The 26,333-nt window shown below is 43.6% G+C and overlaps 2 protein-coding genes across 2 annotated transcripts in view; one reads left to right on the top strand and one right to left on the bottom strand.

Annotated features, from left to right (window-relative positions):
• Window positions 1–720: 720 nt before the first annotated feature.
• LOC126542351 (cytochrome P450 20A1-like) lies at window positions 721–17,228 on the bottom strand. Its single transcript, XM_050189392.3, has 11 exons — window positions 17,062–17,228; window positions 16,726–16,775; window positions 16,438–16,607; window positions 15,811–15,956; window positions 15,125–15,292; window positions 13,496–13,574; window positions 9,414–9,578; window positions 8,441–8,564; window positions 5,121–5,232; window positions 4,647–4,711; window positions 721–2,511 (listed from the first exon to the last, which is right to left on the bottom strand). The coding sequence occupies exons 1-11, from the start codon at window positions 17,131–17,133 to the stop codon at window positions 2,271–2,273; spliced, it is 1,392 nt and encodes a 463-aa protein (XP_050045349.1). The 5' UTR covers window positions 17,134–17,228; the 3' UTR covers window positions 721–2,270.
• A 5,154-nt stretch (window positions 17,229–22,382) lies between these two features.
• Window positions 22,383–26,333, top strand: part of LOC126542348 (E3 SUMO-protein ligase RanBP2-like) — a 171,153-nt gene continuing 167,202 nt past the window's right edge. Inside the window, exon 1 of the mRNA XM_050189386.3 lies at window positions 22,383–22,902. Within this exon, the coding sequence (XP_050045343.1) occupies window positions 22,831–22,902 (72 nt within the window). The 5' untranslated portion in view covers window positions 22,383–22,830. The remainder of the gene's footprint in view (window positions 22,903–26,333) is intronic.

The following is a 26,333-nucleotide window of genomic DNA, read 5'->3' as shown; positions in this document are numbered from 1 at the left end:
TTGTTTTCTGGGTTACCAAGCTTTTTCTGGCAGTAAGAGTGGCTTTTTTGGCATTACAGAACAGTAATTTGCTAATACAGCTCAAATGTTTCTTCTTTTGTGCCCCCTTCAATTCATACTAGCAGTCAGAGCCAAATTAGTTCTAGAATGGACACTTTCTTGAATGGATTATTACTTGCAGTCGAGAAATTCTGAGGAAACGTCTAATTTATGTGCAGCAAGTAATCTTCAATGTCACTGCACAATTCTCACAAGGTGTGCGCAAAACAAAGCATGCAATGCAGCCTGTAAGCTCCTTAAAATTTAGAACCACTAAGGATCTTTGGCACCATTAGTGCTCAGGATGTGCCCAGTGATGCACTATCGGCATCAAAAATTTACACAACACAAGAACTGGGGTAAAAAAAAAAATGGTTTCCACCTTATGGGTGACACATGGAATTCAGATCTGTGGCCTGCACTAATGTATGTGAGCAACATTTTTGCAGCAATTCAGCTTGCATTAAATGGTGCCACAAGTGAAAATTGGGAACTATTTATAATATTCTAGTTCTACTCTTGCCAAATTTCTTGTGGCCTTTCCAGCATTGCAAAGTCTTTATTCAAGGCAAGCATTTTGTGGCCTCTGTCTCATGTATGCACCGTGAAATTTAGGACCCAGTTGTGATGTGTGTCAAGGCTTCTCTTATGGTTATGAGAAGAAATAAACAGCTCAAAAACTTAATTGACAAAATGAAAATTTTATTATAAGGTAACCAAAGGAACCATAAATATAAAAAAAGACGTTGTGGTGATACTCCCATCATCTGTGTGCAATCTGTAGGAAAGTTATTGCGGCTTAAGTAACTATGATCTACAATCATTCCAGACGCCTATGTTTTCTGGCAGCAGTTAGACCTGTAACGTCTCGTGTGTCAGATCTTGGCACATATTTAAAAATAAGTTTCCACTGAAGAATATGCAAGCTGATCAATACACATTCTTAATGTTCACATTATAATTTGAGAAGGGTAAAAACGGCCTGGCTGATGTGACATACCACAAGTACAAAAAACAAGGACAGAAGGAAGGTACAGCACATGCGCATGTGTTGTATTGTACCCTTCTGTCCTTTCTTTTTTTGCGCTTGCAGTATCACATTATAATGTTATCAGACTCAGTGTGTTGTCTGCTATAAGAAACTCGAGCTAACTCCAATACTGTACAAGCAATCATGAGCAAAGGACATTACCCTAAATTTAATCACAGATCTTATTCCTCAAATTTACTGATATTCCAGGATCTAGGGGCACTCTTGCTAGAGAATTTGTATTCGTCAAAAGACATAATTTGTGCCTAGCAAACTTGTACAATAAAAATTTCCCAACCCTGTTCGTATAAGTTGTGCATAAGTGCATAGGCATGGCAAACAATAAGGCAAGAAAAATTACATGTGAGCAATGCATAAAAGGAACTGCTTGTAAAAACTAGAAACTTCACAACAACTGCATTGCAGCTGTTTTATGCATATTGACCATTGCTTAGGCAGTGCACACAAGACGGCTTCTGAAGGAACTGGAAGCAAACAATGTGTAATCCATACCAACACATCAGTGATGCTATCTTGAACCTAGGAATGTGCCTGCAAGTTGAAACAAAACACTGAACACTGCTTCCCAGAAATACACATCCTCCAAATTACATCTATAGCATGGATAATAGTCTGCATCACACAAACTCTCAAAGGAATCTCAGCAGTGCAAGCCTGCATTCACATCATAATTGACTTGTTAAGGACCCATGCTGCTGTCGGCCCTGCAATTTCGGAGCACAGACTGAAAGCCAAACCATGAAGCATTCACAAGGTGCACGTCATTACGTAGCAAGTCATGCTTGTGTCAATGCAACTTCTCTTATCACGGGTGCAAAAGATAGAGGATAGCTCTCAACAAGAACTTGCCCAGTAGAGTCTAGTCCTCTGTTTCTTTTTGTCTTTCAGTTCCAAGTTTATGATACAGTACTTGTACCTTTTAACTCTTTGAGGTACTAAATGAGAGCATGAGGAAAGTTTTTTTTTTTTTTTCGTAACATCAAAATTAAACATTTATGCTGCCACTACTGCCCCAATCACATCTGCCATACCATCCTATGCTTGCCAGTGCTTCTTGCTTCATGTTGCAGCCCAGAGCGAGAGCTTTTCCAGGACGGGGTGGCACTCTGGGTCTGTTTTCTCAAGTTGATTGCAACTGCGTCGGACAAGGTAGGCTGTCTCTTCTTGAAGCCAATCCATACTATCTCTTTTTGAGGGTAACCCAGACCTCGTCCTGTGGCCGAGTTATCAATGCCGACGTGGGAGTGACAACTTGGTCCGGGACTGAGTGAAGTGTCAGCACTGGGCACAGTGTGGCCAGGAAGGTGGCCATCACTAGAACGCTGAAATCCTGGCCTGGGCACTGCCGTTTGCCGGCAAAGCCAAATGGGCAGTAGGCCAGCTGGTCCTGTGGAGAATCCTTGAACCGAGAAGCATCAAACCTTGAAAGACAGAAGAGTTCATTTCCTTTTATGATACACTGCTGATAATGTTACACAAAGATGAAAAGCAGAATGTATTTGGTAAGTTCATTTGGTTACAGAAGACAGGCTGTCTTTTTTTTGGTCTGCAAATGGCTCCAGAAGGTCTCTATTTCTTATAGCATCACCCTAGAGCACCTCTTTTGCATGTGAGTCGAGCAGTGGCTGGCTTCAATGCTGCAATTGTCGTGTGAGCCCTAAATTAACCAGCTATCACATTAATTAGCAAAATTAGGCGAGTTAACTGGATAATGTGATTTTTCATGCAAGTAATGGCTGCCTTTTCAAGTAAGTCAGACCTCAATATAACAAAGCCAGTAAAACCGGCAATTTGCTTTGTTAAATTGAAAATCAATATTTTGTGCAAATAGGTACAGTAGCTGATAGATCTTTCTTGCATGGAAGGGGCCGAAAATTTTTCTACGTTATCGTACAATCGAAAAACGCAAATATGTATGCAAAAGTGTTTTGTGTTGAATTTGAGAGCTGGCAAGGAAAGATACGGTGCCATGCTGTGTCGACAATATCCTCACATCAGCAGTAGGAAGCGAAGTCAGCCACGCTTTCGCATCCACTCTGCCTCCACGATTGATAGCATCGCCTGCAGTGGGATGACCCTATCATGAAAAGCGCCCGCAGTGGGGAGCAAATGCTTCGTCTGCCTCTTGCTTCAATGCGTCTCTGAAACTAGAGATTACGCAACCTCGAGCACTAAATGCACAGGAAGACAGCGTGTCATCTCAGCTCGCCTAGTTTTTGCACATGCAGCAGATTATCTCTAAAATGGGACATGCAGGCTGTGGATGCATTCAGCCATGCTGGCAGTCATGCGTAGTCTCCCTGATCTTATTTGACTTGGACTTTACAAGGAACATGAAACTGCTCCGTTTAGGCAGTGGCTCTCGGTCGTGTAGTGATTTGAGAAGTGTTTTCACAAGCAGCTGCATGTAATTCAACCATTTGACCACCTAAGTTTCCATTTATTGCCTCAGTATTCCTTTGCGGTGGCAATGAAATTTCGTTATATTGAAATCGTGTAAAAACCACACACACCCACACCGGCATGATTCCTAATCAATGGGAAGTGACTTGTGTGGGCACACAAGTGACAATATTCAAACTCCTCATAAGCTTCAGAGTTTGCTGAAACACTAGGCGCAGAACAAGTGTACCTCCTGTCTCAACGTTGTGGGGTTTTCCTCCCGTGCTCTTGGGACAAAGGAACGACAACACAGTAGTGCAAACAATCACAAGGGCATTTATTGCACCTTTCATAGATCAATGCCTGCTAGCCGAGTTGCTATCCACAAAACATGCCGATGGGCGCGCGACAAATCTAGAAGTCCGACTCACCGCGACCGGATAGCGAGCGAATACGTTCGCCCCATGCTGGATCCCAACGCCTGGTCGTTCGCGCGTACGGTCACGCGAACGGTGGCGCACTCGAAGGCGGCCACGTGAGACGGTCTCGCAGAAGCATGGCTCGGCGCACGCGCGGCACGGCACGTCCGCACTGCTTGCTGTCCCGAACCAAAGAGGAAGCGCCTTGTCTTTCGGCGCCCAAGTGGACAAGCGGGGTGCTTGTCGGCGGCATTAGCAGCGCAACACTCGCGCCATCTCCCGTACTGCGCCGTACTGCGCCTCAACCACTCCGACCGCCACGAGCGCCAGGCCACGCGAGCCGTGCGGGAAAACAACATATCAGGGGACGCGTGAGAGTCGCGCATCCCCACAACGTATGATTTGAAAGGAGGGTGGGTGTGATGCTGGAAATCTGATGCAATTAGCTGCAACTGCTGGCTAAGCAATTCTCTCTTCATTCCAGTGTGGATCGGGTTTGTCATCTCCTAACGTTGACCTGCCCATGTACTTCCTTTGCATGTTTGTAACAGTTAGCTTTTCCCAAAGTTGAGGGTGTTTACGGCTTTCGAGGAGGCGCATGAGCCCTGTCACAGGTGTGACAACATGTACAACGTAAATAATAAATGTTGCTGCTTACAGTGGTGACTGAGAAAATGCACGCTTGGCTAAATTTTTCTTTTAGTTGCCTTATGGGCTTGAAAATTTCACAACAATGAACAATGCTTTCATCTTACCTCTGCGGGACCTTCCAGTTTTCTTGTTCATGCAGAACTACTCCTAAAGCTTGAATCACTGGAGTCTGTGGATGAATAAAGATAGGTTATGGTTCACTGATATATCTGCAACAGGAGGAAGGATTACTGCTAAGAGACTACTACATGTACGTGGGAACAACAGTTTTCTTAGAATTCACTGATGAATGTAACTTGGCTGAAGTCCCAGTCTACTTAACACAGTCAGTACTGCCTTAGTAAGCCACATGAATGGTGGAAACTACTCAAGTAAGTGGTCTTTGAGGGATGAGAGTATTAAATATAGGCCTTCTATTCTTAATAACATAAAAAGGGAAATCCAGGTGGCATATTCAATAAAAATTTGGTAGTAAACAAGCTCTCATACCCTGAGCCCTTTAAGTCTTTCCTGCTCTGTGTTCATCAGTACAAGAATCTGTTTGTACTCTACAGAGGAAGGGTGACTCAGCTGCTCACCTTCTTAGGAATGATGTGCCCAGCAATGTCAATGTCCACATCTTGGCAGCGTGCTGTCCATGGCTCAACAGTTGCAGTACGCAGCGTTTCCTTGATGGTGTTTTGCAGTGACCTATTCAATATGGGAATTTAACACGCACACATACGAAAATTTGAATGTGTCACTAGCCAGCAGCATTTGGCACACTGGTTTAAGGAAAACTGTCACCTCAAGAAAGTGCCTTAGGTCATTACACAAGTAGCGTGGTTCTCATTTCTACCCCTAGACCACAAGCGACTGAAATGCTCTTTTTTTATATAAATGCGCTGTCAAGCACTGCTGCTCTCTTTGTTTTCAGGTTTCACATTTTATTCTAGAATTTACAGTAAAACTAATGCACAGGGTAATTCCTTTTGTATATAATTTATTATAAAGTCAGAAGGCGCAACGATTAGCAGGACTTCCTAGAGATATTTGCTTAGATTTAAAAAGTCAACCATTTACTGAACAGCTAATGAACACTAGGAAAGAACAACACAACGATGACCATAAGTACCAATAAGTATGCCAATATAGACTCTCCACATTGTGCTAGTTTACAAAAGCGATACATAATGTGAAAAACGGAATTATTAAACAGTTATTACATAAAAGCTTCAGAATGATATAGCTAAGATTATGGTGTTTTGTTTACTGGAGTTAGTCTTCATTTTTGAAAATGTTATTAACCTAACTTGTGGAAAGTGATGTGCTGCTTTTATATGTGTTCTTATTTTACTGAGTGAAATGTCTTTATTACAAGTACACTGAGTAAGTAGAACTAATTTGAAATAGAACAAGTACCATGGCAACAAGGCCAAAAAAATTTACTGAAATATCAACCTCTAAAATCGACAAAATAATATATTACCTTTTTAACACTGTTTTTTCTCTTACTATGAATGTTAATTCTTCAGCTGGCAGCATAATGAATGTTGTGCCGATGCACCTGCCTTCCAAGCTTTACATATTTGCATATAGAGAACATGAGTACTTGTGTAAGCCAGTTTCGGAAAGCACCATCGTTTACTGAACCGTGCTCTATATATAATGAAAGATCATTGTCCTTCATGTTACCATCTCACATCAAAATACAGCAGCTTGGCCACCAAACAAGTGAGCTTAAAGGAGAACCTTCTAATGTCCTTGGGAAAATACAGACTGGCATACCTTTTTGAGAAGAACTGAGAGCAGAAGGCAGGGGAAAAAGAGCAATGATGCATTGCTACACAATATCTAATACCTTTAAGTTTTAACACTTTCTATTTGAAACCCATGATTACGTTTTCGTCATAAGGGTGTCTAAGCTAACATTAGCCAAGCTGTTAAAGAACAAACAAGAAAACGGTACAATATATGATGAGACCTATGGTGTTTGGTCATAGGTCCTCTTCTGCCACCAGAATAATTTTGTGCAGTAATTATCTGGCTAAATAGAAAATAATATATTTCTTTCATTTTATTTTTGAATTCAGGGCGTGTGTTATTGAGACTTAAAACATTCCATTCCGTCGTTCTCGTAGTGCCATTTCCTGCATAATTACTTTTTCTGCACTGCACTCTTGGTGCATGAAATACAAAAAGTGTTGTGTGAATATGCGCTGTGACGCCAGCAGTCCTGAAAAGGAACCTGAAGGAACTAACTTTGGTCACTGCCAATCTTTGCATCCATGTGGATGCAGCAAGCTGACAGTGTTGGCTTTTGCTTATTGCGAGCTACATATTCTGTGTGATGACCGCAGCCTACACAAGGATCAAGTAGTTGTCGATTCAGGGAATGAGTGGAGTTAGTTCCTTCAAATCACTTTTGGGATCACTGGTGTCGTGTCGTTAGTCTGCAATTACGTTGCACTTTCCGTATTTTGCACGCTACAGTAAAGCAGGTAAAAAATAACTGCCCAGGACATAGCACCATTAAAACGATGGAATGGGTTGTTTTAGTATGCAATAACAGTTTGGAAGCCATGCTCCAAGAATTAAAAGCTTGTTTAATTAATTTTCTATAATTATCAGGGTAATTAGCACATCAAGATGATCTTGTTGGCGGAAAAAGAAGTATGACTGAACACCATATGTTTCATAATCGTACATTGTGCCAGTTTTTTCAATCGCTTAGTAACTAAAGTCAGTTGGAACACCCTGTATAAGCATATTGATATTATTTAGGTCTATTAGTCAATTTTCCTAATTTTCATGGCCAGGTTCCTGAAGACACTGTGTTAATTTTTCGTTATCGATTATTGTCCTTTCTTGATGGGAGATGAACGGCAGCAGAAGCTGACACCCCTTTGCTTGAGTGGTGCTACCATTGTCCTCCTATGTTTACGCAATTTTCTCTTTTGTACGAGTTCCAATTTCAGCAACACTGCTGCAGTCACTTCCTCAGGACACGAACAGATCAATTTAGCTGGAATCAAAATTTATTTTAGTGTCCCCTTAGGGAAACAGGCATTAAAGGGACAACTCAGTTTCGATTGTGAAAGCATTCTTGCAAAATTATATTGCTGCTAATGTCATGGAAAGAGTTTGATTATTAGAAGAGAAAATAAAAGCCAAACTTTCATGTTTTTAATTTTGACTGCCCAACTTCCATGTTTTTTGCTTAAACCCCAGTGCCAGTACATCAGTGTGACGTCGTGGATTTCAAAGCATTTTCTCGTATTTGGGCTGTTGCGGTGGAGTAAATGTTCTCGAAACATGCCAAGTTGTCCTTGCCTCCTTTTTTTAGAACACAAGTTACAAGGTTTTCCACAGATGAAAAATTAAACAGGCCCAAGTGGACGGCGTCAAAATTCATGACGTCGCAGTTCTATTTAGTGCCTCTTTAACATGAAGATGATGCATGATGAGAACCAGGAAAAGCATTTTAATGGAATGCACGTGAGACCAAGCTAGTTGGCCAGTCGTGTTTTTCCCTCCTCCACTGAGCCTTCTGATGAGCAGCTTTTCCACAAAAATGATGGGACTTTCTGAGCGCAAACATGCGAGCACAAAATTAGGCATATGGGACAATTTTTGCAGAATTGTGGTATGACAAACAAGGCACTTTGTACTTGGATTGGATTATGGGGTTTAATGTGCCAAAACCACGATTTGATTATGAGCTGTAACGGGGCACTCCGGATTAATTTTGACCACCAAAAGATCTTTAACGTGTCCCCCAATGCACGGGACATGGCTGTCTTTGCATTTTGCCCCCATCGAAATGCAGCTGCATGTGGCCGTGATTTGATCCCGCAACCTTGTGCTTAGCAGCACAACACCATAGCCGCTAAGCCACTGCGGCAGGTAAGACACTTACGTCATACTCAAGATATCTTGACAGGACACGACTTTGGCTTTATCAATGGTCTCTTCTACCTCCTGCGCAATAGTGTCCTGAAGCTCAGGATGTGTGGCAAGAAAGTACAGCATCCAGGTCATGGCTGAAAATGAGAAGAAACAAAATGCGAAAAAAAAAGGTGCATTTTCTATATTTTTAAAGCTAGCAATGGTTAGCAACGCAATGACGGTGCCATCAGGAAACAGTTCCAGACACTAAATTTTAATGTGTCATTAGGGGCAATGTCACTTTGTCAGTGAAAGCACCATCAATGACATTCAAGCTGGCTTGAATGTCATTTAACTTCTTTTAGAATGTTCTGAAAACGAGCACGAGAATTGCGTGAAGATAAACATTAGATTGTTGTTTGACAGGCACTTTCTCCATTAAACATTTTAGGGACAAAAAAAAAAAAAGGGGGGGGGGATGAGCAATCATGCAAACCAAGATAGCTACAGGTGGCTGATAGTAACCTCGCTGATAGCATATTCTCAAGAGTACTGCTTCTTGGGAGAGTGGATAATTAATTCTGTGCCGGGGGTGCGCTTAGAAAACAAGGACCTGAGCGAGGCACACAAAGACACATATGGGAGCACTCTAGCACCTGACACTGATTGAAAATTCCAAATGTTCATATGTATACATGATTGCACAGCCATGTGATGCACCCTATGACAACAAAACTGATGGTGTACTGACGGACTTGGAAAATTTGCTGGTTATCGCTCTTGCCTCTATAATTTCATGCATACATTTATCTTTGTGGGAGCTTATATGCTGCAGTTTTAAAAATGTGGGAAGCAACCACAGTCTATGTGACTGTGTGCTTCACTCTGTCCTTGTCTTCCAAGCACATCCCTGCACAGCAGCGATATTCTTATTATTATGGGTAACTGTAGCTGCCATGTCAAAAGTATCAATTCATGAAAGGCTGAGTTTTCTGCCGACTTACCAGAAACAAGAGAGTAGCCCTTGACGGTAAATGTGACACAGTCATCCACAGCCTGCTCCTCAGGTAGAGAGGCATTATTCAACACATTTGCCAGGAGCGACTTGTCACCTCCAGCCTTGCACTTCTGCAATGCCTTAACAAGCAGGGCTCTCATCTCCTTCGTGGCTGTGTGTAAGCGGTACAAGCCACTTCATATATGTCAAACATGAGTAGACAAAAATCCACAGACAAAAATTGTTGCAGAGACATGCACAACTTCAAAAGGCATGGTTTATGCCACACATAGATGACATCAAAGACTGGTTGACCAATGGTTCTGTTCAAGAGTGGCTAATAAGAGGAGTGAACAAGTAGAGCACACTCCTAACTTGACTATACCATGGGAAACAGTGCAGATGATGGGACAAGGCAGACAAACAGCACTGTTTGCAAAATCAATTAGCCCTATCTCAAACTCTCAACTATATTTCACAAATCTGAAAGCTGGATGGGCAAACGTTAAAACATAATGTTTGAAGGTTGAATCTGTCCATTAGCCAAGCTTTTATTTCCAAGATAAATTCAAATAGCAAACATATGCATGTAGGCGGCGCCTTATACAGTAGAACCCCGATTATACGACTTTCTCGGGACTTCGAAAAAGCGTCGTAAAATGTGGGGGTCGTAAAATCCGAACATAAATTATGCCTATAAAAATACTACTTATTTCGCACAATGGATTTACGAGAAACTTCAATGCAAACTACTAACATACTCTGCAGGGCTTGGAAACTCAAATTATCAAAAAAAGTAAATGCGATAAGAATTAATGCTGCAGCACAGGTACCAATCATGCTTTATTCAAACGAACCTTTACGGCACTCCACTGCCCACTGCCGCTATTCCCGCCAGCCGGCGCGAACTTTAAAAAAAGTCGGCAAGCTTGTTTTGGACCTTGTTTGATCCGTGAGCCAAGAGCTTTCGCTCGAATTGGGCAACGTTCAAAAGGAGGTCCTCCGCGGCGTCACGTGAACAGATGAAGTTCTGGATGCCATCTAGGTGCTACTGCACATAGACGGCATGTGCAGTAGCACAACCTTTATGTTCCTCAGGCTGGACATATCGGGTTGGTGGCGTGGTGCGTTGTCCACGAAAAGGAATATTTTCCTCGCCTTAGCTCCCATTTTGTTATCCAGCTGCTGCAAAAAATTGCTGAAGAGCGAAGACGTCATCCACACCTTTTTGTTGACGTTGTAATTGCACGGCAGCATCTCCAAGTTCTTAAAGCACCGTGGCTTTGCAAACTTTCCGACAAGGAGCACGGGCAGCCTCTCGGAACCGTCCTCATTAGCACAGAATAGTGCCATCACACGCTCTTTACTACGCTTGCCACCTTGACAGCTGTCACCCTTAAACGCAAGGGTTTGCTCGGGCTGCATACGGTAAAAAATACTGCTCTCATTGGCGTTGAAAACGTCGCAGAGCTTGTATGCAGCAATCATCTCCGGCAGCAACTCCATCCACTCGTTCACTGTCGAAACGTCCACCGAAGTGCTTTCTCCGCAGGAGTGGCTGTACACAATCCTTTTTCGTTCTTTAAGGCGATCCAGCCACCCGTTCGATGCTTGAAAGTCGTTGATGCCCAGACGCAATGCCACAAGGTCCGCCTTTTCTTTCAGAATGGCGCCGTCAACGCTGATCGCAGAGCTTCGTGCTTGATGCAGCCACTTGACGAGAACTTTTTTTAACTTCTCATGCTGTCCTTCTTTTGCCGCTTTCCGCTTGAGCCGAACTTGTTGGCATTCTGCAATATCACCGCTTTGTTTGCCAGGATCGTCTTAAGCGAAGATTCGGGTATCTTAAATGGACAAGAAAGGGTAATATTAAGTCAACGTGGAGTGTTGAAATACCATCCCAGAAACCTTGAAACGCTTGTTTCATGCGAAGAAGAGACTTATTTTAAGAGAAAATGCATTCTGAAGCGTCCGCGTACCTCTAGCACAGTTCAAATCGCCCGCCCTCCGATCAAGGAGTGGTGACGTCATAGTCTCACAGTGATGTTGCGTCGTCGGTGAGTAAAACGGCACCCGCAGGCGGCGCTACGGCTTTTCTGCGCAAAACGCAAATGCGCGGCCAGAAACAGAGCCAAGACAGAGCCGACAGCAGCACGAAAGCAGAACTATGGTGGCTAGCGGAAGGGAAAGCACGACAAGCTGGTTCTTTATTTTATGACGCCAACTTTGACGCTCGTTGCAATGGACAACCCTGACAACGACACATTGGCTTGCAATGCTGGGCTTGACTTCAGCGATTTAAGCACTGATGAACGTGACCTGCTGCTGAGGGCTCGCGCTGCCGGCGTCGTTGTGTACTACTACGGCGGCAACTGTATGTCATGGCTGTACATATTCGCACATTTGTAGCTTTTCCTTCGTGAAAAACCAAATGCCACACTCACTGCCCCGTCTTCGACCTGCAGTTGTTCTAGCGCTTCGGAGAATGCAGGCAAGACCGACGGAACAGCGCTATGGGAAAGCACTGCTTTGAAAGGCACTGCACACGACTTCAGTAAGTCGACGTTGAATTCGTAATCCTCTAAACGAAAGCGTGGCGAGCACACTATGCGATTTCTTGGCTCTTTGCCAACGCGCGGTGGCAGAGGTACGGCACTTAACCACTTCGAACGGAGAGGTTCACTCGTTGGCACACAGTGATAAGTAACGTTGGATTCCCCGCTGCAACTGCCCTTGGCAAAGTTCAGCGGACTGTTCGCACATCCCACGACATCACATAAATGTAGCATTCTCGCTGCTTGTTCTAAATGCAAGTTTCGTGAGCCAGCAGAACCAGCGCAGCACGACGCGATAACGAAACAACTGAAACTCCAAAGCGCGTGAGGCGCAGAGTCGAGCGAAAACGAATCCTTTCGACCACCCACACTACTGATGGGTAACATCAAAATGTTCTTTTCTCTTAGAATCGAACAGAAGTAGACAAGTAGCATTTTCTTCCGTTTTATAACCTAATGAAATGATCTTTTTAATACGAATGGCTGAGTACTAGTGAAATAAACTATGATGAGGAGTGCCTTCGTCATCGGGCTGGTACCGGAATGTCGCTGGGGGGTCTCAAATCGTGTCATGCATTTACCTCAATTTCTCGGTTACTAAAGCTCTGTTCGCGATTATATTAATGCCTTAAACATTCTAGAGCATTGCTTTATCACTTTAACTTGACTTCATAGTAACCTTTAGTGTCCCTTTCAGGTACCGGGCAATGCTGGCTTTCATGGCTCCATGCCGCTTTTCCGCTTCTTCGATAATATTCGGCTTATCGCCGAGCGACAGAACTGTCCGCTTTCGGGACATCGTGCGTCGCGTTGCTCCACACAACTCAAAACTTCCGCTTAACGCTGGTCGCTAGGATTACGACGAACAACACGTGCTATAAATGTAGGCCTCTCCACGCTACCTTGTCGGTGATCTACTGCTGGGAAATTGGAAGGAGAGAAATGCTTCCCCAATGTCACGAGAGGCGACGCCGCCGAGGAGAGAGGGAGAAAGTGATTGCGGAGAAGAAAAAGCGCTATTTCAGCACAGCGGGCGTCGCGAGGGTCGTCGTATAACGAGGGTCAGGCGTAAAATTGCGTCGGATAACCGGCGTTTTTAATGCATTGCTTCTATAGGGACTTCGCTGGGACTGCGCTAATCCGTTGTAAAACCCGGGCCGTCGCAAAACCGGGGGACGTATAACCAAGGTTCCACTGTATACGGCGCAGTTTCTTAAGCATGACATGCCATTCAATATCAAGGTAACTTGGCTTTGGATAATTAAAGGTGCTGTAAAGAAATTTCTAACAGGTTAACAAAAAAATAATAAAAAGAAGGGTGAAAGGGGTGGGGCAGCAAATTTTCTTTTTTTTTAAATTGCTACAAACTAAGCTGACCCTTTCTCTGCAACTCGGGCATCACAAAAGGTTTTGCAACTACTTTTCTGTCACTTGCAGAGTTTCTGAATAAATAAATAAATAAATAAATAAATAAATAAATAAATAAGAGCTTGAGGAGCCTTTCATAAATTAGGAAATTTTGGTGTACACTTACCTTCTTCATACTTCTTTGTCCTAGGACTGTTTGAATCTGGCACCATACCACTGGCAATCTCTTCCAGTTCTCTTATGCACTGCATTATACAAGTAAATGTATGCTTAGGAATAAGATACATGCACGCAAGGGCCAGTGATCTTTCAAGCATCACTGCAGGAGCGTTGCTGCACATAGCAGGGATAAGAATGTGCTCAGATTCCAATGATTGCTCTACCTTATGACTGAAGAATTCTATTTACCATGTTCAAACAGCAGAACCCCACCCTTGGTGGGGTTCTGCTGACTGTACTAACTAACAGTTCGAGAATGCAGGAGCGGCTCCTCCAAATGACACCAAATGCTTGGAATATATTTCCCTTGTAGATCACGGACTAAAAGAGGAAAAGCCGCAATGGCTCAGCAACAATGCAGTCATGCATGTAATGCATGAACAGTGAAGAGTGACAGCTGTAGCAATGAAGAAGACAGCACAAATATTGAGCGTTGAGAGGAATTATCCTGCACATAGAGAGGAATTAGAAAAGGGATTATCCTGACCTTACATCTAAAGAACCACCTCATCACACCGCCTGATAGCATGAACAGCAAGGTATGCACTGCAGTCGAGAAGGTGCACTGCAGAATGCAGTTACCACTAACGTGGGCATTGTTCGTTCTTCAGAAACATCACCACCCCTAGTATGCTCCACGCCATGGTGAGAAGTCCGCACCATGGTGCTATGTGCCTTCACCTCGCACAGGTGGTGTTAGACAGCACGAAGGAAGGAGAGGGAGAGCTAGATGAGGTTATTCATTGGTGCATGTATACATGATGTCTCTGTAAACTGTTATGCTGTGATGCTTGCTAAAATTGCTAATGCGGGTATTGTTGTCTGAACGGTTTGAAAAAGAAGCAGTTCAGTACAGGGAATGTGACAAGGTGCTGAGGGCAAGGAGGGGCGATGTTGACTCAAGTTACAAGAAATGTGCACAGGACGGGAGAAAGGAAAATAAATCAAAGGGAACTGAATGTCAACACATCGCTTTCAAAGAATTCACCTACTAGCTACCTGCACAGCAGTGTACAGACCTTGTATTGGCCAAACAACTAAACATATCATAGAACACAATTACACGGTAGCAAACTTACAGCAGGAGTATCCTTTCTTTTTTCTTTAGAAATAGCTAATGTTATGAATTCTGCAATATAATGCTAGTCCTACACTACAAGCCTCAACAGACCACTGTAACAGAATGGAAAACTGGGCTAGTTAGTTTACTTGCATCTTGAAACTGCAAAAGCGCACGAAGACAAGAGTGGACAGGACAAGGCGTTTGTCCTGTCCACTCTCTTCGTTCTCGTCTTCGTGTGCTTTTACAGTTTCAATAAGCCTCAACAGACCAGTCATTCCATTTCGATACAGATGCTAAAGCCAGCACTGTTATATAGAGCTTTTGAAGCATCTGCACACAAATTCACTCAAGAACAGCTATCTCCACGGAAGTGACGTCTGTGAACATACACTACATATCCATCTCCACAGATCCACTGCACGTGCATGAATAACCACAGGAATGGATCTCGAGAAAATTTATAGGCTGCAGTCATTGTCAACAAGTGAAGTGAAAGAAGAATGAGGCTCTTACCAGCTCAAAATGCCTGCTAAATTTGAGCACTTCCATATCGTTGAAGAAATACTCTCCAAACAGCAGGCGGGTAGAGATCTTCATGGAGAGGGCATACATGTACTGGTACAGAGGCACGTGTTCATCTTCTGGTATATCACGCAAGCGCATTACCACTTCACTGCATAGCTGCAGAAAAAAAAAAAAAGAAACTAAGAGAAGAGGGAGTGGACTGGCTGCATCGACATATAATGCTGCACCAGCTTTGCAAAACATTTGATACTCTACATGCAACACAATGCAATTTTTGATGACTGATATATAGGCAAGCAACCGCACTGCAAAATTGAAATGCTTATTGCTCAACGAAACTGTCTCATTCAGTTGCAGAAATTTTTTTCTTTCTGCGGAAGATAAACAGCTAGCATGAAACAGTTACTTACAGTAACAACTTTCATCAGTTATGCGCACGATCTAACATAAAATGAAAGTTCTAGGTTAAGAAGTGACCTTAGTCACTATCACAGCTGTGAAGTTTCTGACAATACACAATACCACAAATCTTGAACAAAAAGAGAAGGAAAAGAGAGGTCAGGTGCAATGACAGCTATGGTGCTACAGAAAGCAACTTCTTGCAATTCTGATGTGAATCTCGGCTTGTCATGGAAGACATATTAAGCAAGACAGTGCAACTGAAAATGTCTTGCCTTCTCTATTGGTCCTAGGAACTTGTCAAGTGATTTTCCTGTTAACACTTCGTCAATAAGCCTGCGCCTTTTCCGCGCCTCTGCTCCATTTGCAAATAAGATGCTGCCAGTACCCATTATGTCACGGTAGAGCACAAACAATTCAGCTGAAAGGAAAGAAACAGAATAGGTATTGGCAAATAACAGAACAACAATGGGATCGTGCAGGCTACTTATATCTGCCTAGATCTGACTTAAGGACTTACATGACCTAACACTTTTTTTTACTGTGCCATAAAAACCTTACAGTTGCTTAGACCCGAGAGAGTAGTACTGGCATTGTAAAATATCCTGTGGAGAGTTAAGTAAATTAAGTTTGCACAGCGACTGTTAAAAGAAAATAAATAATCCTACAGTAACCGAAATGTGGGTGTGCACTTCATAAATACTGCATGCACCTCACAGGCCGAGGAGCCAGGTTTCGACAAAAATATTTTTTTCCAGGATTCCATTTCTTGAAGATCATTGAGCTCAGCTCTGCTTAATGATTAAAAAAATTCCCTGTGTCGTTGGTTTTCATTTCCCGAATTGATGAGACTGTGGCTGCGTTGTAGCAAGACAGCAAAATTTAGTTAACTATAACAACACCTGGTTTGTCAAAAACATGCGACTGTGTCTTGAACAATTCTGCTTTGCCGATGCTGACAACCAGTTGCGTGCCGATCCAGAAAGATGCAATAGGTCCATGTTCTTTGTGCAAGGAGATGAGAAAATCCTGAAGCCCTCCAGCTTGGACGATGTCGCCAACATTGCCTTCCCTGCAAACGCAAAAGTTTTGCAGAATTCGCACGCGTTTAATAAACATGCACGTGTGCAGTATGACAACAAAACGTGAAGATGTTGAGCAGATGACAGAGAGGACGTGCAGTACTTTACTTTTTATCTGACGGCTCAAGTCCAGGGATGGTCGTTTGTTTCGCGGAACTCTGAAAATAGTTTTTTTTTTTTTTTCATTAGACATGATCGCATGAGGCGTCGTCTATGCATGCGATAGCGTGGCGCCGTTTCAGATCGACCTTTAATTTCCGCAGTGGCGAGCAAAAACAATCAAGTGGGCCGTTATTTTGACATGCTACTACAAGTTTTAGATCGACCTTTAATTACTTGCAGCAGTAGCAAGCAAAAACAATCAAGCGTGCAGTTATTTTGACAAGCTACTACGTAATAGACGGGTGGAAAATAAATAGGACCAATGCAAGAGATGCTGCTTACTGGGTAAAGGTACAGCACAAGTGCCAAAAGAAACACGACGAAGCAAACTGCGAATATGGCGAAATCTAACATTCTATAATTCCATACAGGCTAGCGTGCACAGATTCCAAACTGCACTGCTCGCTTCAATGCTTCGTGTCATCCGCGCTCTGCAAGGCTCTGCCATAGAATAAAGAACAACTTTAGAGAAGGGAAACTGTACCTTCCGCAGTGGTTCGAAAATAAGCAGCGGCAGCGCATGGAACTTACCTAGGTGGACGCCAGATGACGCTGCTAAAACAGGAAGCGGAAATGCGCATTTTCTTTTTTTTTAGAGCATTATTCAATATGGCCGCTTTTTGCCGGTGGTGGACGCTTGTATCCGCTCGTACGCGCCGTACTCGCCTCGGCTGCCGCGTAGCCGGTGCGTTCTAATTGCCAGGAGACCAAAGAGCCTCTACTGACGCCCATACAAACAAGCCACAAGTGAGTGAACAGAACGTGCGACTTTATTGGCAGAAGACAAGCAGTGTATGTATGTACATTCTCGTGCAAGAGCAGAAATAAAATTTGTATGTCGAGATACATTGGAATCTTTGACGCGAGCTCGTAAACGGCTCACCGTCGTCGTCACACATGGCGGTCTAGTAACGAGCGACAACCAGCGGCTCATGCAGATTGGTCAGTGTCCCGCCTGTTTGCAGCGGCAGTCGCCGTTAAAGATGAGCAACTTGCACTGCGAAACAATCGTGTGAACCAGGCATCTGCCGCCGCAGCCAACACAGCGACATGGACTACCCGGCATTTTAGCCTTAACTCCTTTCCAACCTCCACGTTACTCTTCTTTCGGAGGCCGCTAATGTGTGGCTCGCACTTGGTGTCCCACATTGTCTCAATATGGACAAGTCGCTTTCGTGGGCATCACCTTCATCAGCCATTTTTGCGGGCCTTTGCACCCAACTTCACACACGTCGGACCATGTAAGCACGTATGCCGGTCTCCGTTCGTGCTTAATCGCGGCCGAGAAAGGCAACAGGCACAATTTGCCCATGGCTGCAGCAGGAAAGGCTGAACGTGAACGGGGAGCACGAATCACGGTGTGTAAATTGGGAGTCTATGTCGCTGTGCAGATTGCAGGAGCAAATGCTTACTTCGAGAAACTGCTTTCCAGTGCAACTGACCAGGCCGCCACATCCGATAAGCATAACACGGCGACCGTAACCAAGTGAGATAACAGCAAAAATAAACGGCAATCATTCACCACATAGTGTTCAGAGAATACGTAATAATTGGCTACAAACCATATGGCAACAGTGAGCATTCACATACACGGGTCTCTTAGGATACATTCAGCCGCCTACTTACAGGCATAATGCTTGCCTTCGTCGCATGTGGTGGTCTGGTAACGAGCGACAAACAGCAGTGCAAACAGATTGGACAGAGCGTCGCACCTGTTTGAACCGACAGTTGCCGTTGAAGATGAGCAACTTCCATTGCGAAGAAATCAGGTGATGCAGGCATCTGCTGCCACAACCAACACAGCGAAATGGACTATCCGGCATTTTAACGTTAACTCCTTTCCAACCTGCATGTTTCTTTTCTGTCAAGGGCCACTAATGTGTGGCTCACATTTGGCGTCCCACTTTGTCTCAATATGGACAAGTCGGTTTCGTGGGCATCACCTTCGGCAGCCATTTATGCGGGCCTTTCCACCCATGTGGCTATGAACTTCAAACACGTTGGACCATGTAAGCACGTATGCTTGTCTCCGTTCGTGCTTAATTGCGACTGAGAAAGGCCGCAGGCACAATTTGCACATGGCTGCAGCAGGAAAGGCTGAACGGGGAGCACGAATCATGGTGTGTAAATTGGGAGTCTATGTCGCTGTGCGGACTGCAGGAGCAAATGCTTACCTCTAGAGACTGTTTTCCAATGCAACTGACCAGGCCCCCACATCCGATAAGCATAATACGGCGACCGTAACCAAGTGAGATAACAGCAAAAATAAACGGCAATCATTCACAACATAGTGTTCAGAGAATACATTATACATTGGCTACAAACCATATGGCAACAGTGAGCATTCACATACACGGGTCTCTTAGGATACATTCAGCCGCCTACTTACAGGCATAATGCTTGCCTTCGTCACATGTGGTGGTCTGGTAACGAGCGACAAACAGCAGTACAAACAGGTTGGACAGAGCGTCGCACCTGTTTGAAACGACAGTAGCCGTTGAAGATGAGCAACTTCCATTGCGAAGCAATCAGGTGACGCAGGCATCTGCTGCCGCAACCAACACAGCGAAATGGACTATCCGACATTTTAGCATTAACGCCTTTCCAACCTGCATGTTTCTTTTCTGTCGAGGGCCACTAATGTGTGGCTCACATTTGGTGTCCCACTTTGTCTCAATATGGACAAGTCGCTTTCGTGGGCATCACCTTTGGCAGCCATTTTTGCAGGCATTTCCCCCCGTACGGCTATCAACTTCATACACTTCGAACCATGTAAGCACATATGCTGGTCTCAGTTTTGAGCAAATCATGGCCAAGGTAGGCCACAAGCACAATTTGCCCATGGCTGCAGCAGGAAAAAATGAACGGGGAGCACCAGTTATGGTGTGTGTACACTGGGAGTCCATGTCGCTGTGCGGACTGCAGGAGCAAATGCTTACCTCGAGGGACTGCTTACCAATGTAACTGAGCAGGCCCCCACATCCGAGAAATGTAACACGGCGACCACAACCAAGTGGGGCAGCAAAACCAGACTCTGCAATCTATCATTCAGTGTAGCTTGCGCAAAGACCCAGGCTATCGAGGAAGAAGAGCAACCATCAACGAGACTAGGTATATGGAAAATGAGAAAGCTTGCATTCAAGAGAGAAGCCACCCTGCTCTGCAAGCATTGAAGGCCAAAAACATCAAGAAAAGTAAAATGGTGCATAGCAAACAGTGCGTAGGTTAATGCAAGAAACATGTCGATGTTGCATCAGCTATTTCAGGAGAGGAATTGTGCATGACAACATGCACTAAAAGGTACTGCTACAGATATGTTATGCTACTAGACAGTGACTGGTGTTAAGTATCAGCGAAGAATCGGTTGACCTTTATGTTTGGATGAGGATGAATGATCTCTAACGAGAATGGGCAATGAAAAACCTTGCATTTATAGAAGAAAAATTACACTTGGCACAAATGGAATTGACATGGCCAGGAAGCTGATTAAGGGCAAACTGATGGAACTCTTTTGGCCAGCGTCGTCCGCGCTTGATCAGAAGTTGCAGGCGCATCTGAAGACGAAGAATTTCCATAAGGTCCTTTTTGAGTTACCTGGATGACTCAGCCAATTTGTCCGCACTGGTGGAATGGTGGCTGAAGCTCTTTTCAGTCTTGACACAGTGCTCTGCAGACTTGATATCTCATGTAAATTCTTCTGCATGCACTTCTTTGTTCGTGGTGTAAAAGCCTTGCAAATTCAGCTCCAGCCCCTTTCTGTTGGTGTGGATAGGAGCTCCTGTGATGACCAAGGTATGCTTGGCATGGACTCTGTTGGGGCAGAATGGTGACACATGAGATACAGCACAGATTAGCCAAACTCATGTGTGTTTTCTTTTATGTTCGAACCAATTATACTGAACCATAAACATGAGCAAACATTCATTTCTGCTGCAAACAAATGACATGTATCTCAAGACTAGCAAGACAATACAGCATATATCAGGCATACTTATTTCTGAACCACATGTTGTTTACCTTGTAGTAGCAGCCAATGTCCACACAATGGCCTTGTTGTAGCAGGCAGCAGCTTCTGTTTAGTCTGTGGAGTGTGTTGCTTTATACTGGTGCCATCCTCATTACTGCATGTCTGGAACAGAAATTTTGACTGAATCAGAAATTGAAAAAAGCACAATTTTGCAATATGAAATGCAAAAAGGTGTGACATATATATTGTAATGGTTTGCGACTACAGAACACATGCAAATATACCCTGTCTGTTCTAGGGCGCTTAAGCAGCACGTTAAATAAATATTGCTATTGTCCATAAATTTATGCCTGCCTAACTATACAATGCATGTAAACAGTTTAAGTATTATTAAGATCACAAATGAGAACATTTGTGCGTTCATTTATACACTGGAAGAGATCACACTGCTGGTTCCACAAGCAAATACATGAAAGTCATGAAGCTATTAGAACTGATGCATTATTTTTCTGCACGAACGTGATGCACTGCTGCACTACTGCAAAAATAAATGCCCTACGGTAAACCAAGCTGAACAGCAAGAACATTTGGAACCAACAAGTACGAAATATGAGTGAATTATCACGCTTGCAACTGTTTAATACATTAAATTCTGTACTTTCACATCATTTTACCAAAGGATTATTCGATTTTGTGGACGAAAAAAGTTGCCGGCGGACTCGAAAATAAGTTTTATATGTATATTGTTAAGGCTACCCAGTCACCTATGGCCACGGCTACAATAAGATGAAAAATGAGGCGCGCGTTCCGATATCGCTCTTTCTTTCCCGATTGTGTGTGTATAACGACAGCCTCGCAAGTAACGGTTTATTTAGGAAACAGCAACGGAGGATCCCGACTGCCATATGCTGTGCAGGATCTAGTTCGTTAACTTGTCTCCGCCTGTAAGTTAATGAGACGAATATTACATAACGATTCAAGCAGCGGTGTTAAACGACTCACCGTTATTGCCGTTGTCAGCCGCACCAGAATCCAGCTCCCGTTTCGATGCAGACGTGTTCCGAATGGCTCACGACCGATACCCAACTTTCGGGCTTACATGTCCGCTTGCAAACACGTCACTTCACCCCAGGTTAAATAACGCGTGACATCGAAGCGCAATAAACTAGTTTTAGCGAGAAAGAAGCAACCAGCCTGAGCGCACGAACGAATGAATCCGTGCCGCCATACACTCGAAAATACCGGTAAAAATTTTAAATCCAGGCCGGAGGTCACGTGAAATATCGATGATGCTGAACGCTATTTGCGTTTATAATGACAAAGAAATAATAAACTTACTTACAAAGAATACAATATCAAATTAGCAATGATAATTTCGCCCTCTTCTTTATGTAATAAACGTACTTCGGTAATTGTAGGAGAAAGTTTGCAAAAAAAAATTGCGCTTATTACGGCGCCTCCAGCGGAAAATGTTCAAACTAACGTAAGCATCCCGAAGTGATATTACTATGCTGGCTTTGTTAGCAGCAGCGCGCGGTCGATTTTTTCGCCCTCTGTGGCCATTTGTTGAACTTGAGAGTGTGCGGGGCCTGGCTCTGCTGCGGCAAACTAGAAGTCACCATAAGCAGTCACAAGCTGCGTAGTATATGCTACCTCTGTCCTCATCTCGGCATGAGGGCAGAGAACGCAATGTCATGTACTAAAAAAAACAAAAAACACTTATAATAATCTGCGTTCTAACAATAAGCTCTTATAGTAGTAATAATATATAATACTTTGTAATTGATGTGTTGCTAAATTTAATACGTGTTGATTGTTTATCTCAGCTACAGCAGAATAACGCACTACTTTTCCTTTTTTTTTTTTTTATGAACCTGGATGTTTTTTTTTCTCTCTAGCAGCAAAGGAGCAAAGCGCAGAAGTTTGCGCACCGCGTGCTCGTTTTCGCCGGTCTGCGCGGGCGGTCGTTTCGCTGCAGAGTGTGTTGTCCGGTGCTCGTGCACGGACATTGTGTTCCGTGCTGTGCTTTATGGTGCTTCCTATGCGAAACTTCTGGCACAAAGGAGTTGCAGAGCGACAGAACAATGTTTCGCACGAAAAAGGACGTTGACAGGCACATCGCCGGCATTTTGGCGAAAATTAAAGATGAAAAGGAGGTAAGGTCTTGGCGCCGTCACAGTGACATTGGTTGCACGTTTTCACAAACTGGAGATTTGGGCTCATTTTATTTCAGCGGTGCATTGTAGTAGTTTGTTGAAAATATTGTTCTGTGGTGTTAACTCGTTCACCTTGTGCTCATATTCAGTGTTTTGGCGGTTTGCCGACGTTAGGCTTAGCAGATTATTTTTTGGAACTTTCTGGGAGCTTTTGTTTTTCGTGCCGTTGCCTGAAAATTAAATGACTCACCAGGGGTGCAATGACGCTTTGCTGCTCTTAAAGTACCAACGTGCGCAAGCTTGCGTCACTAATGCAAGCTTTCGTGCATAGCTTTGGTTTGGTTGAGCAACTGGCGTTCAAGCGTGCGCCGTGTGGGCATTGGTCGGTGTACGGGCTGTAATCACCGGCGAATAAATGTGTGGTTGTCTGATAAAAAAATGCACCTACTTGCTTTGATACACTTAGAGTGCAAGTTTGGCACGACAGTTTCGCTCTGCGCCTGCGCACGATTTAATGACTTGTTTATCCACTTTCCCCATTCATTCTAGATGTCAGATTTGGCTTGTGCGACCATAACAATGATTTTATTTTGTCATCGAACGTAACAGTAATCGCAATATTCTTAAGTGTTGCATTTGTGATAAAATTACTTCCTTCAGGTATGATTTCTAAGCCAGCCAGCACGCGCTTTATCAACCAGTGTGAAAGCGTAGTTGAATCTGTCAGTACTGAACTGCTCGATATTAGTTTTTCCTCGTAGTAATCCTCTTAACATATCGCTTTGCTACCGTCTCGAGACTGTACCTCAAGCGTAGTCAGAGACATGTTCGGTTGTAGTCTACGATGGTTGCCTTGGCAGGCTTGGCCGTATTGCCCATATAGCTAAAAAAGGAGTAAGAGCAGTTGACATGCTGCATAAGCTATGAAGCAGTCGGTCGGTGATGCGGAGAGACCCTCTTCTAGTGATGTGCGAAATGTATGCGTGTCCGATTTTATAATTATAATGTGTAATATTTTCTGATGCACCTGCTTATGCACGCCCCCTTCCTCTGCTGGATCGGAAGGCACAGTTAGTGCAGTGAATTACCAAAACTAGTTGCCAATAATTCACTACATCAAGAAGTAAGGTTGCCCTCAATTTTGTGCAGATTTTGTTTACCGATATTACAAACATTTGGTACAAGCACCTATAACAAGATTGGACACTGTATTCATTTCCCAGCCTGCATTTTTGTTTTTCACTACACTGGCCTTGGTTTCATACACCACAGGTGGTCTTTGTACTAACTTTAATTCCTTAAATGTACACATGTGAGAGGCACCACCTGCTCGCGATGCACAAGAGCACCTACAGATAATCTATGAGGACATCTACTTGAACAACGCAAAACATCTGTGAAATAGTATTACCAGATCGTTTAATGAGTCTAGCAATAAACGCTGTCACTGTGACAGATGTCTCACAGTATGAAGAAAAATATAGTATCGGCATTTGCTCACCTGTTCTAGACTGCTCGTTCTGAAGTACGATTCTTGACTACTTACTCATATTTCTGGCTGAATTTCTGGTGGTGTTATTGGCCCTACGCAAACTAAGTTGATCGATATCAACAGTTGTAATAATGTATTCTTCATTATGTTCATCACTCAGCAGATAGTGCTACTCGCGGTTGATGCACATGTCATTCTAGTGCCTGCTTACATAAACTTGGATTGGTTTTGGGTGCCTGGCCATAAGGGCCTACTTGTGAACAAAATGACTGACAGTCTGGCAGGAGCCGCCCTCAATGTCGCTTTGCTATCAATACTTTCTGCACCTACTTGCATAACTATGGCTAAATTCTGAAGATGTGCAGTTATTCAAGACTTTTGGACCCAGCTATTGCTAATTTCGTAGAGTACTGACACCGCCTATTCTCTTGGCAAGAAGATTCCTTTGAAACCAGAAAAACTGAAGTAATTTTTACCTGATTATGTTTATGGGGGCCACCTGCCTTTCCCCCTGGATAACTTTGCCTAATGTGTGGCAAAAGCGAGACAATTGATTACTTCATATTCTGTCGCCTCTTTAGGAAAACAATTTTAGAATCAGTTTAGCAAACATTTTTACTATAAAATTACAAAAAAGATTTCTATTCTGCACACTCTTTGGGAGCCTCCTCTAAGCATTGACAAGGGGATGCTTGCTCAACAGTGGAGGAATCTTTAGTTGTTTCATGGCATGGTATGTTGAGTTCCTTGCATGATGTTTTTCATTAATTTCTTTCCGAAAATTTGTTGGTCTTACTTCTATATTCTTTCGTAATACAAACAGACTTGGCCAATCCCTCGCAGTAGGTATGCACCATCAGTGAAGGAAAATGAAACAGCTCATTAGTGATTCTTTTTAGACTCAACTAATTATTTTCTTAACTCACCTGATTCTTGGCCAATCCCCCATAGTGGGTATGAGCCACTCTTGGAAGCAAACAAACTGCTTGCAAAGATGTAAGCCATAAGCAAGCAGTAATTATGACGAGATGTCTGCAGCATAGCTGAAGTTAAAAACATCATGCACTGCCTGGTTTTCGATTTAGTGAAGTTTTGCCATTACTTGAAAAGCACTCTGAAGGAAGTTCTGACTACGCATGCAAATGCTGTGTGAGTATCGGTACGTACCAGAGCACATGGGGGTTGAACCCTAAAGGGCGTCCTGGGGGTTGAGTCAATGCCGGGTGTTCAGACCAAGGCCCCCGGCGGAGGCAACGTGCCTCTTTGGCACGTTGCCGCTTCACATAGACAGCATCTCTCTCTCTCTCTCACACACACACACACATTTTTTGGCATTTCCTGTCATTATCTCTCTCGTGGCAAAGGTTAACCCTGTGGTTATTCTACCTTGGGTCAACCGTATTTGGTTACAGCAGTGGTGTGTGTACAGCTGGCGTATGTGGGACCTGTCTTCTCCAGGTTTTGCAGCGTCCCCTGGTTGGGCTCTGTGGTGGGTGGGTGGCACTGCGGCTGAAAATTTCATCTATACCTATGGAGAGTTCTTTCCCTCAACTGTCTGATCGCCCTCAGAAACGAGGGCGCACCGAAGAAGTCCGTCTTTTGGCCATCAAGTTGATAATTTCCCAAGATTTCACATAATACATTCTGAGAAAACACAAATGTCAGCGAGAGTCATCTTGCCTTTCCTGGTTGCGAAATCTCTGATGGAAGCCTTTGGCCCAGGTTATAAAGTTTCGAAGTTGACAAGCGGAGATCTCCTTCTGGAACTCCGCGATAAAAGCAACATGAAAAGCTGCCTGTTCTTGTTTTTCAGGGACATTCCAGTGAGTGTTGCCCCTCACTGTACTATGAGTACCATTCGTGGCGTCATTTTTAATGATGATCTGATGGAGCTTGAACTTTTAAAGGGATGGAGTGACCAGAATCTAATAAATGTGAA

The sequence above is a fragment of the Dermacentor andersoni genome, chromosome 2 (assembly GCF_023375885.2).
Source record: "Dermacentor andersoni chromosome 2, qqDerAnde1_hic_scaffold, whole genome shotgun sequence".
NCBI lineage: Eukaryota > Metazoa > Arthropoda > Arachnida > Ixodida > Ixodidae > Dermacentor > Dermacentor andersoni.
Note: the sequence above shows the minus strand (reverse complement) of the source record. Positions and strands in the feature narration are given on the sequence as shown.